This window comes from Mytilus californianus, unplaced genomic scaffold (genome assembly GCF_021869535.1).
Source record: "Mytilus californianus isolate M0D057914Y unplaced genomic scaffold, xbMytCali1.0.p SCAF_11, whole genome shotgun sequence".
Lineage (NCBI taxonomy): Eukaryota > Metazoa > Mollusca > Bivalvia > Mytilida > Mytilidae > Mytilus > Mytilus californianus.
The window spans coordinates 73,826,162-73,840,440 of record NW_026262593.1 but is presented as its reverse complement, the minus strand read 5'-3'; the positions used below and the strand labels follow the sequence as shown (position 1 = coordinate 73,840,440).

General features: G+C 31.9%; 1 protein-coding gene across 1 annotated transcript; it reads right to left on the bottom strand.

Annotated features, from left to right (window-relative positions):
- Positions 1 to 7,085: 7,085 nt before the first annotated feature.
- Positions 7,086 to 10,976, bottom strand: LOC127720684 (uncharacterized). Its single transcript, XM_052227406.1, has 3 exons — positions 10,818 to 10,976; positions 10,084 to 10,203; positions 7,086 to 9,701 (listed from the first exon to the last, which is right to left on the bottom strand). The coding sequence occupies exons 1-3, from the start codon at positions 10,882 to 10,884 to the stop codon at positions 9,220 to 9,222; spliced, it is 669 nt and encodes a 222-aa protein (XP_052083366.1). The 5' UTR covers positions 10,885 to 10,976; the 3' UTR covers positions 7,086 to 9,219.
- Between the last annotated feature and the right edge of the window lie 3,303 nt (positions 10,977 to 14,279).

The window sequence follows — 14,279 nt, the reverse complement described above, 5'->3', positions numbered from 1 at the left end:
CAAAAAGTTTCTCCTGATACGAAAAGAATGTATGAAGCCCATGCTATTAATTACTGCGTGTTAAATGATAAATATTAATCTGATCAGACCTGATAAAGTCTTTGAAAATGATTTTTTTTTAACTTTTTAAATAGTTCACTGAAATTAAATGGATCAGAAAACTGTCACATGTGTAAATGCATCTTTTCAGAGACAATATCTGCTTTAAGTTAGAATTTCTCTATGTTCCTTTGTGGAACATGCATCATTCATTCATTGCAGTCTCTTCAGTATAAAACATTATTTCAATAAATTTGAAAACAAGTCATTTGGTCCAGGATTAAAACCAGCAAAAAATTATAATGCTAGGTAAATAAGTACTTATTTTCTATTGTTATAAATAAAAATAAGAGGTGAAACTATTTGTTTATTTAATAAAGTGATGTGCATGTCAAACAAATCCTTTACTTCTTTAGTTCATTATGAGTATTAATTAATTATCAAATACATAATGTCTATTTAAAAATTTCATAAAAACTTATGATAATTTTTCATTTCTTTCAAAATAGTTTTCTTACACTTAACACCGAAAGCATTGTATATGTCACATTTAACTGATAATCCGTATCACAATACCTACAATACTTTTTTGGTGGTTTTCCATGATCCATTATAAATGTAGACACATATCATCCTGTTGATTTTCTTATGTTATTGTTCTACTGGAAAATTCTTTATTCCTTAGTATTTCGTTAAATTCACATGTAACATGCCAAGAATAATCTTAAATACATGTAAGAACATGCAGTTACCAGCCTACCAAAATATGATGATAGAATTATTATTCTCACTCATTCCACTGTTCATGTATACTCACTCACTCACTCACTCTGATCCAAAATTATCTCAATAACTGGTATATGATGAATAATGATGTGAACATTTCCTTTTATGTGTTGACATTACAAGAAAGAAGTGCACAGTCCTTTTCTCTGATTTAATACTTTCATTTCTTTGTTTTCAATGTTCCAGAGTCAGTTTGAACATGTAATTCTTCATTTTAATGTCATACTGAAAACTGCTTCATTCCAACGTTCACATATAACATGGCATGGCTTATTTCATATTCAGTTTGATATATTTTTCCTCAGTTACATGTATAAATGGTCTGACAGTTTCCTTGTGAATGTTGATCTTCAAATGAAACAAGAGTCTACTCTTTTTCTCTGATTACTTTTTCCAATTTTCAGTTTGTAAAAACCTATTATAACACCATTGCGTCCAAGTCATCTTAATACTGAAAAAAATAATGAAAAGAGATAGTAGGAATTTAAAAGTAATTGGTATTCATGTTATGATACAAATAGAAAACTTCAGTTTAAATTTTGTGTTCCTTAATCATTATGGAATTAAAGTAAACTTGAAAAAAGTTCTGCACTGATTTAAAATAAACTTTCAATTTATGAGTTTTTTGAAAAACTACAATAAAAGTTCAAATACAGCTTACTTTAACTGATATTTACCCATCACAATGCTATACCAATTTGTTATTATTAATTATGACTTTATCAATATTGACTGAATGTAACTCAATACATTAGAAAAGTTATCCAGACCCTCATATACACCTACATTTGTAACACATGAGGGTCTGGATGGTGTTTACAGAATAGATAATAATAGTTAATGGGGAAAAGTGCAGAATAAAGGGCTTAAAGATTAAAGAATAAAAAAAGGACTAATAGGAAAGAAGAAATAATGGTGTGTTAAAACATAGAGAATAGAAAATAATGGACAAAATATATAAGGATAGAGAAAATGGTATAAAAAAAGAATAAAGAAGTGAAGGTCCCCCATCAAGACTCATTCATTATAATATAAATGCTTACCTTTTTGTAGACCTCTTGTTTGATTTTTATAAGAACTTCATGTCTTTAGGCATTAAAATGCCATTTTAATGTGTGCATAATGTAAATCAATCTGCAAAAGAAGTTACAATAATTACTGAAAGGGTTTCAAACTAAATTTTATACACACCAGCACACCAGATAGTAAATAAAGAAAATAAGATTTATGTAAATTGTTTAAATTAATGCTTGTCAAAATGTGAAAAGATTTAACATCTCATGTGCCTGCCTAAAGCAATTTTATTAAATGCAGGCACGCCATATAAAGTATGATCAGAGACATATATCTGATGCCATGTATGCATATATCTTTACCTATTTTCTTTATTTGGTTTTGTAATATGTTATACGTTATATAGATACAATAGATAAGCGTTGACTCTTGAAAAAGAAACCATGAGCCCGGAGGGCGAATGGTTTGTTTTTCATGAATCAACGCTTATCCATTGTATCTATAACTTAAACTATTGTGTTAATGTCTTTTCAAAATTAAAGCCTATTCTTAATTATAAGGTATTGTCAGTGAGTTTAAATAACCATGTTATCGTGTCCAACGATGCATTAATAAATCTAAGTACACAATAAATTGGTTAGAAATATACAAATATAACACAACACGTCTGCCTTTAAAGATCTTCATAGTATCAGGCATCTGAATATTATCTGATTTTACAAAATAAGACATATTCGAACTTATTTCGTATAAAATTGAGAATGGAAATGTGGAATGTGTCATAGGGACAACAAACCGACCAAAGAGCACATATAAAGTATATATATATAATAAATATTTCTAGCAAAAAGCCTAATTCTAGGCACATCACGATTTTCTCGCATAGGAATTTGCGAATAAATATTTGTAAAATTATGTAGTAATACAGATGAAATCATACTATATAAAATTATATAAAACAAAAATGGACAAATAGAATGTAATCATTTTCGTTTCAAATATGTGAAATAGCCAATAATAATCCAAAAATAAACGGTAAAACTCGCTATTATTACAATAATATCCACAATAACATACAAAACCAAAAAAAAAACAACATGAAAACTAGAGAAAAGAGACAAGAAAGAGAATACAGGGATTCGAACATAAACCGACAAGTCCCTACCTTTAATTCATTGATCTTAAGCATGTTAACCTCGTGGCTACCAACTTAAACTATACGATTGCCTATTATGTATATATAAAGGTACAAGCCCTGTGTGTCCGTTGTACCGATGTATATTATATGTTCATTTATGTGTATAAAATAGACATTTAAATTGTAACCAATTGGTAGCCGAGAGGTTTCGTCGATATGTTGATGTCAGTAACACATAACAGATTTCAAGGACGGGTTCGATTCCCAGTGAAGGCATATAGAAATTACAAAAATTAAAGGTAAGTTTTTAATTTAATTCCATTAGTGAACAGAAATCAGTATATTAGCCAATCCAAACTTAATGAAATTAGGCACACAAAGGAAACAATTGAATATAATTTGGTGAGTCCATTTCAGCGACGGATTTAGGAAGCGTTGATTCTAGAAAAAGAATCCACGGTAAATGAATAGGCTGACGTCACGACAATGGTTTAAATTGGAATAAACATATAGTAAGGAAATAATTTAACATGTGGAATCAGAGCATTCTGACGATTCATGTTCAAAATTTACTTATTATAATAGATTTTAATAGGTCAAGTGTTTGCCTCCAACATTAATGACATGCATATAAGGCGAATTAAAGGGGGGAGCGGGCCGGCATGCTGCGCGGACTTTAACAAATTCCACTCCTTATCATCTTATGTTTCATTTCTAGCCATCATGGGCCAGTTATTTAAACATTTTGGACCCGCATCTGTGCATGGCAGGTCTGTCTGCAAAATGCCCAATTCATGTTGACAGCAAAACGTGTAACAAATTAGCCCCCTTTTTAAGTAAACAATGCAGCTTTATCTACATTCATACTCAATCATCAATGAAATGAATGTCGACGAACCTTGGCAGTAGAAGGCTAAAATAATTTAAAACAAACTTACCTCAAAATATAAGCAACATCGTTCTATATTAACGTGTTTTTGTTGGACGGTTGACACTGACTCTATTATAACAAGGTGCCCGATCAGCTGTTCGTGACAAGCTCAAACTTGACGTCGACGAAACGTTCTAGCCAATCACGCGACGCATAGTTTAGAAAATGACGTCATATTTAGATTTCGATGCAATCATCGAAAATCAATGCCTAATTTTTTTAAAGTGCATTAACCTGCCTGCGCAATTTTGAATTGTGAACTGTCGGAAATTTGTTTTCCAATCAAACGATTTTAATAAAAAAAAAAGAGATTATCGTTGTGAATGTTCGTGTAATACTGACAGATGGACCTAGGTCATCAATTCTAATTATCTAAGATTACTAACCTTTCAAAACTTAAAAGTAAAGATCATTCATCCTTATTGTTCGGATTGATAAAGTATTTTCTATTCGTCGACATTATCTCATATAAATACTATGGATCTGATAATCGCTGTGCATAATTTAACGACAGGGGGAGTTTTCTTATCAAAGTAGTGACCTCCCTTGTCAATGTGATGATGTAATCAATCGTTTTATTTTTACCATCTTTATATGTTATTTCATTGTTTTATTTAAATTTGTGATTCATATATATTTTATTATAGATAAAAAAAAGGAAATTGAAAGTCTTTGATTCATTAATCACCTTAGTTCAAATCATAAGTCAGGCGGTCTATTCTGTCTACATTAGGTAGTAAATACACAGGGGTGTCAATGGCTATGAAAAAAGAAAGGAAAACAATGTACAACGTGAATCGAGAATTAAAGAAAACAAAATGCAGGAATTGAATCCAAATGTCGATTTTTGTCTTGTTTATTGAAAACAAAAACGAAAAACGAAAACACTTTTAATGTTCATTTTGGTATTTGAAAAATCAAAAACGAAAAATGTAAACACTTTCGTTTTCCGTTTTGGTTTGTGAGAAATAAAAAACGAAAATTGAAAACACTTATGTTTTTCGTTTTGTTTTTTTAAAAATCACCAAAAACGAAAAATGAAAGCTGTTTCGTTTTTCGTTTTTTTTATAACTCAAAACAAAAAAACGAATGGACGCAAATATACATGAACCATAAACGAAATTTTCTTGCAGCACTGTTTTCACTTCAAACAAATTGTCTTTTAAAAAATAAACAGAAGATACCATTTGTAACCTTCTTCTTGACGTGACAAAAACGTTACTTTAATACAGGCATTTCTATTCTTTCATCTTTATTGAATGTTAGATTGTCTCTGTGTGGCAGTTATATCAAGTGACAACAACCCTCGACCAAAGATCAGAAAACAGTCGACGGCCACCAATGGATCTTCAACACAGCTACAGCTGGCCCCTAAACATGTGTACTAGTTCAATCAAAATGGACGTCGAACTTAACTCCATAACATATAAATGAACTAAAATTAAAAAAACACAAAGACTAACAAAAGCCAGAGACTCCTGACTTGGGACAGGCGCAAAACTGGGGTGGGGCTAATTTTACCATAAACACATTTGCCAAGAGTGGAAGGGGGTTCCCGTAAGACTTAAAAGTTGTACTTTAAAAGAAAAATGTATCTATTAGCTATACAGCATCATTTGCTGTTCCTTTAAGCATTTTGTCAGCATAAAATTATTGTAAAAATGAAAACTTATACGTATTTTGTTTATCCTTTTATTTCAATTTTTGGTTATGTATTGTTGGGTGCAGACCAAGCATTACATAAAGTAAACGCACGTTAATGCTGCGTGCACATATTTCGTTAGTTAACTTCAATTTTCCCATTTACTTTAATTACGTTTACGCGGTCAAAATGGAAATTTCTAATGTCTACCCGAGTAAACGCGCCTTTACTCTTTGTCCGTTTAGTCAGTTGTAAACGGGCGTTTACTACAAATTTCACATGTGTATTTTTACGTGCACTTGAAAGTAAACGCGCGTTTACTTTTCGCGTTAACTCATTGTGTAAATTATCAAATAAACTTCGGGTACATTGTCATATCTTATCAGATAAAGCTATACGTACAATTTAGAATGTGTTGTTCATCTGTGTTAATATTTTTATTGAGATATATTGACATAAAGATTAAATAAAGGCAACAGTAGTATACCGCTGTTCGAAATTCATAAATCGATTGAGAAAAAAACAAATAGGGGTTACAAACTAAAACTCAGGGAAACACATCAAATATAAGAGGAGAACTACGACACAAAAGAAACACAACATTAAGATGTAACACACACAGAAACGAACTATAATATAACAATGGCCATTTTCCTGACTAGGTACAGGACATTTTAAGAAAACAATGGTGGGTTGAACCTGGTTTTGACACTTTACCACTTAAGGACGACAATTGGTTAGTTTGTAAATATCTAGTAATGTTGTCGATCATTTTGCTGTATAATTTCTTTTTTATATGTATAAAGTTTTCGAGCTATTTTTGCAAAACTTTTTTTTTTATGAAAAAACGTCATATAAGGGCAATAAATCGTATACACTGTTGATTCATTATTTGCTGGATTCTAATATTCGTAGAATATTTTTACAACTCTGTGTATATAAAAAAGAAGATGTGGTATGATTGCCAATGAGACAACTCTCCACAAAAGACCAAGTAACACAGAAACTAGTATCAAATTTCTGTAATTATCAAACAATGTCAATACTGGCTGGCCACACTACCTTTTCAAATTTCTTTAAACTTATTGTGTGTAGTCACACTACAATACAATTAATGTTTTCAATAAAAAAAAATAAAAAAAATGATGGGTTGCTATGGAAACGGTGTTATCTATTTTTCATACAATGGCCTCCTGAGAAAGAACACAAAAATTGCAATTCTGACCAATTTAATTGACATAATATAGTATAACATTTACAATAAAGTGGAATATGCTGTTATTTATCTTAAAGTACTGTATTTTAAGTTTCATATCATATAAAAAACTATTCATAATAATAATTCTGCATAATTCTAAACGACACTTTATTTATCCAAATTTTGGCATTTTACCAAATCAAGAAAATTCCCTTTTGGAGCCCATTTTGAATAGAATTTTTTTACCTTTGCACACTGATTTGAAATTAAACTAATGATAGTATATGTAGAAGATATATAGTTGGATTTAACCCTCCCCCCCCCCCCCCAAACAAATTGTGGGAAATTCCCAGACCTTTATGTACTTAAATCCTAAAAAATGACAAAAAATTGCAAAATATGCATATTTCCATGGAAATGGTAGTTCATTTCAAATTGCTTGACATTGTCTCTTGGCAAAATATTTTACTAAACAATCAACAAAAATAAAGATACTCCGCCACATTATGTAAAGGTTAAATAATTTTCCAGTTTTCATCTAGAAACCGTAAAAAAAAGGGGGGTGCAAAAACTTGAAAATAGCATAATTCATAAAATTTTTGTTGGATTTAGATTAAAATTGAGCTAGACCTTTGTTTGTAGTACTGAAGCACTGTGTAAAGTTTTAAATAAAAGGTTTATCTGATTTCCAGTTGTCATCTGGAAACTCAAAAAAAGGGGGGATCAGATGGCAAAAACTTGAAAATATCATAACTCATAAACCTTTTGTTGGATTTAGCTGAAATTGAACTTGACCTGTGGTTTATAGGATTAAAACACTGTGTAAAGTATGTAAAACATTAGTTGATTGGTTCTCAAGTTATCATCTGGAATCATCAGGGACTGACAGACAAGCCAGACGGACGGACACACACAAATTTGGAGGGTATCACATAATACCTCGCCAATACGTGTGGAGGGGTATTAAAATAAAAGAGTTGTGTACATTTCAGAATCTTATCAGAAAAAAAATGTATATTCCCTCACAATTTTTTCAGCATCATATTGCCATCACCTTGCCTGAAACGTCCTATAAAATGCTATATGGGAATGTGCCAAAAAATTTGGTTTACATTTTTGGGAAAATTATATAAGAAAGGGTATACATTTTTGAAAGTTTTGCAAATAATAATAATATATAAAGTTGGGTCTTGATTTTTGCATTTTCAAGGAAATATAGATATATTTATGTAAAATTAACCTGAATTTAAGTTTGTCTTTGTCTAAAAACATATGTCTCCCCCCGTTCTGCAAACTAATCTGAGCAGAAATAATAGCTATGCTGATGCAGTCAAAGGGGCATAACTCCTACAAAAAAAGGGTGATAAAAAATTCCCGGTAGTATGCACAACTGCATATGATGTCCTTGCTACATACCAAGTTTCGTCAACTTCGGTTCAGTAGTTTAAGAGGAGTTGTGCTGACAAACTAATTAATGATGATTTTTGGCAAATTTCTAAGTTCAAAGGGGCATAACTCCAACAGAAATTAGCGGATCAAAATTCCCGGTAGTATGCACAACTATATATGATTTCCTTGCTACATACCAAGTTTCCTATTCGGTTCAGTAGTTTAAGAGGAGTTGCGCTGACAAACTAGTTTAAGACTATTTTTGACAAATTTCTAAGTTCAAAGGGGCATAACTTCCACAAAAATTAGCAGATCAAATATTTATGTTAACATGCACTACATATGGTGTCCTTGCTACATACCAAGTTTCATCATAAAATTCGGTTCAGTAGTTTAAGAGGAGTTGCGCTGAGAAACTTTGTGACGGACAGACGAATAAGCCAAAAACAATATGTCTCCCCACAAAATACATAATATATAAATTTCGGGGTTAAGTTTTTTTTTATCTTTCAGTGCCACTTCCCTGCCCAGAAATCAAGGTAGTTAGCCTACCAGGGGTATGTCATGATCAAGGTTGTGTATTTGATGCATAGGTGTTATAAAAGATATACTGGCAATTCAGAAATTATTGGGATGTTTTATTAATGCGAAAAATGTATAAAATGTCAGAATCAGGTTTGCAATAACCTAAATTCGCATTGACATTTTCAGTGGCGATTTTCCTTCACAAAAAAAAAATTCAATCGCATTAATAAGAGATCACTGGTCAGGGATATGCAATAATAAATACACTAATTACTTTCTGAATTTACAGTTAATAGAAATATTAAAAAAAATAAGTATTCCAAAAATACTTATAAAACACAGATATTTCACTATGAACTTGTTCATCTTATTCTAAAATTAAAGAGAACATTCTTTCAAAACGTTCCTTTTCAAAACCGAACATTAACTGTCTGCAGTTGCAGCTATTAAATCTGTTTCATCTATCTTCTTTTCTATTTGCACAAGTCTTGAGAAATAGCTAGATACTTGTTGTGATGTTAGATATTGAGATCTAGAGAACCTGTTTTCTCCATTTTTTAAGGCATATCGCATCTCCTCACTACTTTTGATGGATCCTCTTTTCTTCCAGTTGTTTTCCCAATCATAAATTTTTCATGCAAGTAAGCCTTTTGGTCTTGTGTGAAAATTGTTTTTGGTTTGTTCACTTTTAATGCCCATCCTTTGTTTAGTTTGTCAGTAGCAGTGTTGTTGTTGTTGGCAGGTTGTTTTGTAAATGACACTCCTAAATTCCCATCTTCCAATTTTTGAGCATATAAAACCTTTGTTCTATCTGCAAGGCTAAGTTTTTCTTCCTTTATATTACAGTAACCCAACAGGATGTGGTAATCTAATGAGGATGAATGTTGAAAAGAACGTGTACATCCTTCTTCAGGACAAGTAAAGATTTTTGCTATTGTCCGTCTCTTCTTAAGAACTGGCTCTGTAGTTGTTGTATCTTTATCATAATTATCATTTTGTGTATCTTTATCATTCTCATCATTATCACCATCATCATCTTCTACAAAACATTAATAGAAAATTCAGTGTTTTGTTATACTAAACAAAACAAAGTTTGGAGAAATATGACCAATTCATATGATGGAAAGTCATCATGCAAAATATGAATGAAATCCATCATAGTATAACATAAGAGTTCTCTATACAAGACCTTGTAAGGATTGTGCCATATAATGGTTGTGAAGGTGTGAGCTTTTGCTCCATGTTGAAGGCTTAACTCTGATACGAAGAACAACAATAAAAGTAATGTATGTACATGGATTTTGTATCATGAATTTATACATTATATCTCTTCTTTCATTGTATCTTTTGAAACTTATTTCACAAAGAAAAACAAATTGTTACATATACACTGTTCTTTCAATCTGATAAAACATAACTACCTCTGTCAACAACTTCTGAACCCACTGTAGCAAACTGGGAATAAGACCAATCATGATGAACAAAAATCTGTATCACAGGAATTTTCTTATCAATAATGCTGTTCCATGATATCAACTTTTCTAAAATGTAAAATATAAGCAAATATATTATTTCTTATAAATTAATTAAAAGGGATCTTGTATGGATGCTAATATCAATATACTGAAGTACATACATGTATATATAGAAACTGTGAATTACAACTGATTATTGTATAAATCGTGAAGATTCATGCATATAGCAAAAATTCTCTAGTTGTGAATTTATAACAGATAAATTCTGAAGGTCAAATGACATAACCCGCAGTTTTTTCTTTCTTTCTGGTCACCTGGAGTATCAAAAATAGATAATCTTTCTTCACTTATATTATTTATGCAAACCATTTTGGTTATGATTTTGTAAATTTGGTCAAGAGATATCACATTGTAACAAGATACATGTACCATTACAGATTAACAAAATAACATTATGATGGGAGAGGCAACATATTATCGTTCACTTAAACTATAATCTAGAAACATTTATGTGGGTAGCAGAAATTGATACAGTTAAATATCATAGAAGAAGGAAGCTTTCTTCCATTCTCAGGTTTAATGAAATATTTTTGAGAAATGTTAACAATGATATCCAAAGTGACTAAAATGGGTCCTCAAGCTACAGTTGAGCTGATAAATAAATCATAAAATTATATTACCTTGACCAATATCATAAGCTCTCCAAACTTGCAATCCATTATCGGTAAACTTAAAATTGTGTAGCATAGAAATCAATTGAATACTTCTCAGTGAGACCTTTTCATCATCAGCATTAATAACAGCACTTATAACTTTCACCCTGTACTGGCCTCTTTGTTGCGAATCAATTGCCTTAAAAAAAATGATAAAAGAAATAAGATGATAATTTGGCATGCACTTGATAGGTAAAATACATTTTTGGCAATGATGAAATTTGTCGGGACCCCACAACGGGTGCCGTTGACGGAGCAGGAACTGCTTACCTTTCCGGAGCACCTGGGTTCACTCCTGGTTATTATAGGAGTTGTCCATGTTTTTTAGTTTTCAATGTTTCTTGTGTTATTTTCTGTCGTTGTGTGTTTGTGTTCCCGTGTATGTATGTCTGTCTTTGTTGATTGCTCCCTAGGTATTTTTGTCATTATTTGTTAATGAATCAAATTGAATGAAACTAACCTGTATTTGTTTTTACTTTTGTGTAAAAGAATTGTCTTAGCACTTTTTGTATCAAAACACTTCCAAGATGAAATAATGAGATACTAGTACAATTTAATTTTTATGATTTTTGGAGTTTTAACGCCACTTTTAAGCACCGTTTTTGTGCTATTTCGTGGCGGCCAGTTTTTATTGGTGGAGGAAGCCGGAGTGCCCGGAGAAAACCATACCTTCGATAGGAAACCTGACAATCCTAGTCAATTAAGATTGGAGTCGAGTGCACCCGCACGAGCGGGGTTCGAACTCACAACCTCAGTGTTCATACGTATACTGCAATACATATGAGAAACTCATTGAAAACAAGTGTGGACACAGACCAGCATGGATAGTATCCAGCATTCTGAGAGTATTGCATGGTAATACATAGTCCCCTACCATTCAAAATTCGAACTGTATGTGTAAATTGTCATGTTAAAACTATAGATACCAAATTTCAAATCAATATAACGGTATTCATGACTAAAACAAAAATGCAGAAAATTGAATAATTGTGTGATTTTTCTAGGTCTTAGGATCATATAACTCTGCCAAATATTATCAGATCAGCAAAAAAAATTAAACTTGATCTGTAACGTGTAATGGTGAAACTATAAACCAAATATCAAATCGAAATCTTAAAGTACGGCAAAAAACTAGTGGAAAATGTATTTCTTGCATGAATTTTCTAAGTCCAAGGGACATAAGTCTGCAAAAAATCATCAGACCGGAACACAATTCGCACTAGATCTGTAACTTGTCATGGTTTAACTATATGCCAAATTTCAAGTTAATATCTTCAGGCATTAAAAAACAAAATGTGGAAAACCAATTATTTGAGTGAATTGTTCAAGTCCAAGGACCATAACTCTGCAAAAAAATCATCAGACCGGAACAAAATTCAAACTTGATCTATAACTTGTTATGGTTAAACTATATGGCAAATATAAAGTCAATTCCTTCAAGCATGACGAAAACAAGTGCGGAAAACATTACTTATGTGATTTTTCTAAGTCCAAGGGCCATAACTCTGCAAAAAATCATCCGACCGGAACAAAATTAGAACTTAATCTAAAACTTGTCACGGTTATACTATATACCAAATATCAAACCAATATCTTCAAGCATGACAAAAAATAGTGTGGAAATCTGATTTGCCGGACAGACGGACTGACGGATGGACGGACGGACAGAGTACAAACCTAAAGTCCCCTTCAACTTCGTTGGTAGGGGACTAAAAATTAAAAAGTTGAATAATTCAATTTTTCTAGGATTAAACTTTGACTATAATTGCATATCAAATATTCTTAAACTCATTGCCATCAATATAATTAACATACCAGTTTCATTTGGTCTGCAGTTGTCACATTATTGCCCTCGTTTACATGTCTTTTTATTGCTGACTTGATATGGGATGCCTTCCTGTCACATGGGCCCTTCCCATCCTGAGCCTCACAAAATTGTAGATTTTATTTTCTTGCCTCGCTCTTGATGTAAAGTGGCTATGGTCAAGGTACTTTTTTAGCAACCAGCATTATCTGACCATATGTTGACCTTTTTGACAGATGGAATATTTTTAACCACATCGACAAGAATAGCTCCAGTTGTAGCTGCATCTTGAGGGGTGGGTTGTTCAAATATATGCACATGTGTACGAAAAATCACACTTCCCTCTGCTTTTAACATAGAAAATGTGATGTGCCAATTAATGCCTCTCTTTCCAAACCAATCTGTCTGGCCCTCTCTAAATTTTCGCGGTAAAAATTTCATGGCCCAGTCAGCTACCACGAAAGCCTCATTTTCCCCGAGACAGTTCACAACAGCTTGTCTTGCCTTTTCTTGATTTTTTGATCGAAGGATATGACTCTTCCATTCATAAATATCAGCTACTGCTTTTTCCACCTAAAACAAAAAACTTTTTGAACTTTTTTTTGTATATTAGAACAAAATACAATAAAACTTATGCTAATGTTCAAGTTCATATTCACCTCATTCTCACAATTATATCTAGAATTTAAGAAAACCAGTGAAATGTGAGATGTAGGTCAAATTTACATTTTTTGGAAGGATGCTATCAGACTCTCGGTGATGCATCTCCTATGCCAAGTCGCATACATGTAACTGTTATTCATTTAGGACTTGAGAAAAGAACTGTGATCTATCTACATTGAAACCAAAAACGATGAGGAATGAAATTTGATAAGATGTTGTCTCTATCCAAAATGCATCTCCATACCAAATTACATCTGTATTCGTCACACAGTACCTTAGAAATGAACTAGGACATAAAGTTTTACCAGAATTTAAAAATACCTTAAAGAGCACAGCTTCAGGATTATCCTAGTGTCTTTCAATTGCACTCTTCAAAATAAAAGATAATGTTTCATCAACAAAACAACACTGTAGGCATTCATCAGTATGTGAATGGTCATCACATTTTTGGCAGAAGGGTCCTTTTTCTTCACTCAAAGCATATGAACAACAGTGGTCTGCTATGGATGATGATCTATTTACATGTAGCTGAAAAAAGAACATAGTTGATTCAATCTTTGGATTGGCTTCTGAGAAGATATATATATATATATAGAATAATGGTTGTTTTGAAGGTCATATTCCTATATACCCCCATAAACTTTGTTTTGAGGAAGGGGGATAACGAAAGTACTGTATCTGACCCTTTTTGGCCCTTTTTCAGAAACATGTGAAGCCAGAATCCCAAATTAAAAAAAATAGCCAAAGTAATATGCCAATAAAATGTGTAAACATTTCATAAGGCTCTGTAAACTACCCAAATTAGACACAAAACCATTAATTCTATGGATGGATAACAGACCCATAACCTTATAACAATGTACAATCACAAAATATTTTGAAGTCGTATGAAAAAAGGAATATAAAAACTAATAAAAACCTTAAAATCTGTTTTCAAGTAATGCTTTGCTACCACCAAATTA

Coding starts and splice junctions, on each gene's coding strand:
- LOC127720684 (XM_052227406.1), bottom strand. CDS start 10,884: ATGCTACACAATTTTAAGTTTACCGATAATGGATTGCAAGTTTGGAGA. Junction 10,204..10,817: donor AGCTTATGATATTGGTCAAG/GTAATATAATTT, acceptor TTTACATTTTAG/AAAAGTTGATATCATGGAAC. Junction 9,702..10,083: donor TTCAGAAGTTGTTGACAGAG/GTAGTTATGTTT, acceptor AATGTTTTGTAG/AAGATGATGATGGTGATAAT.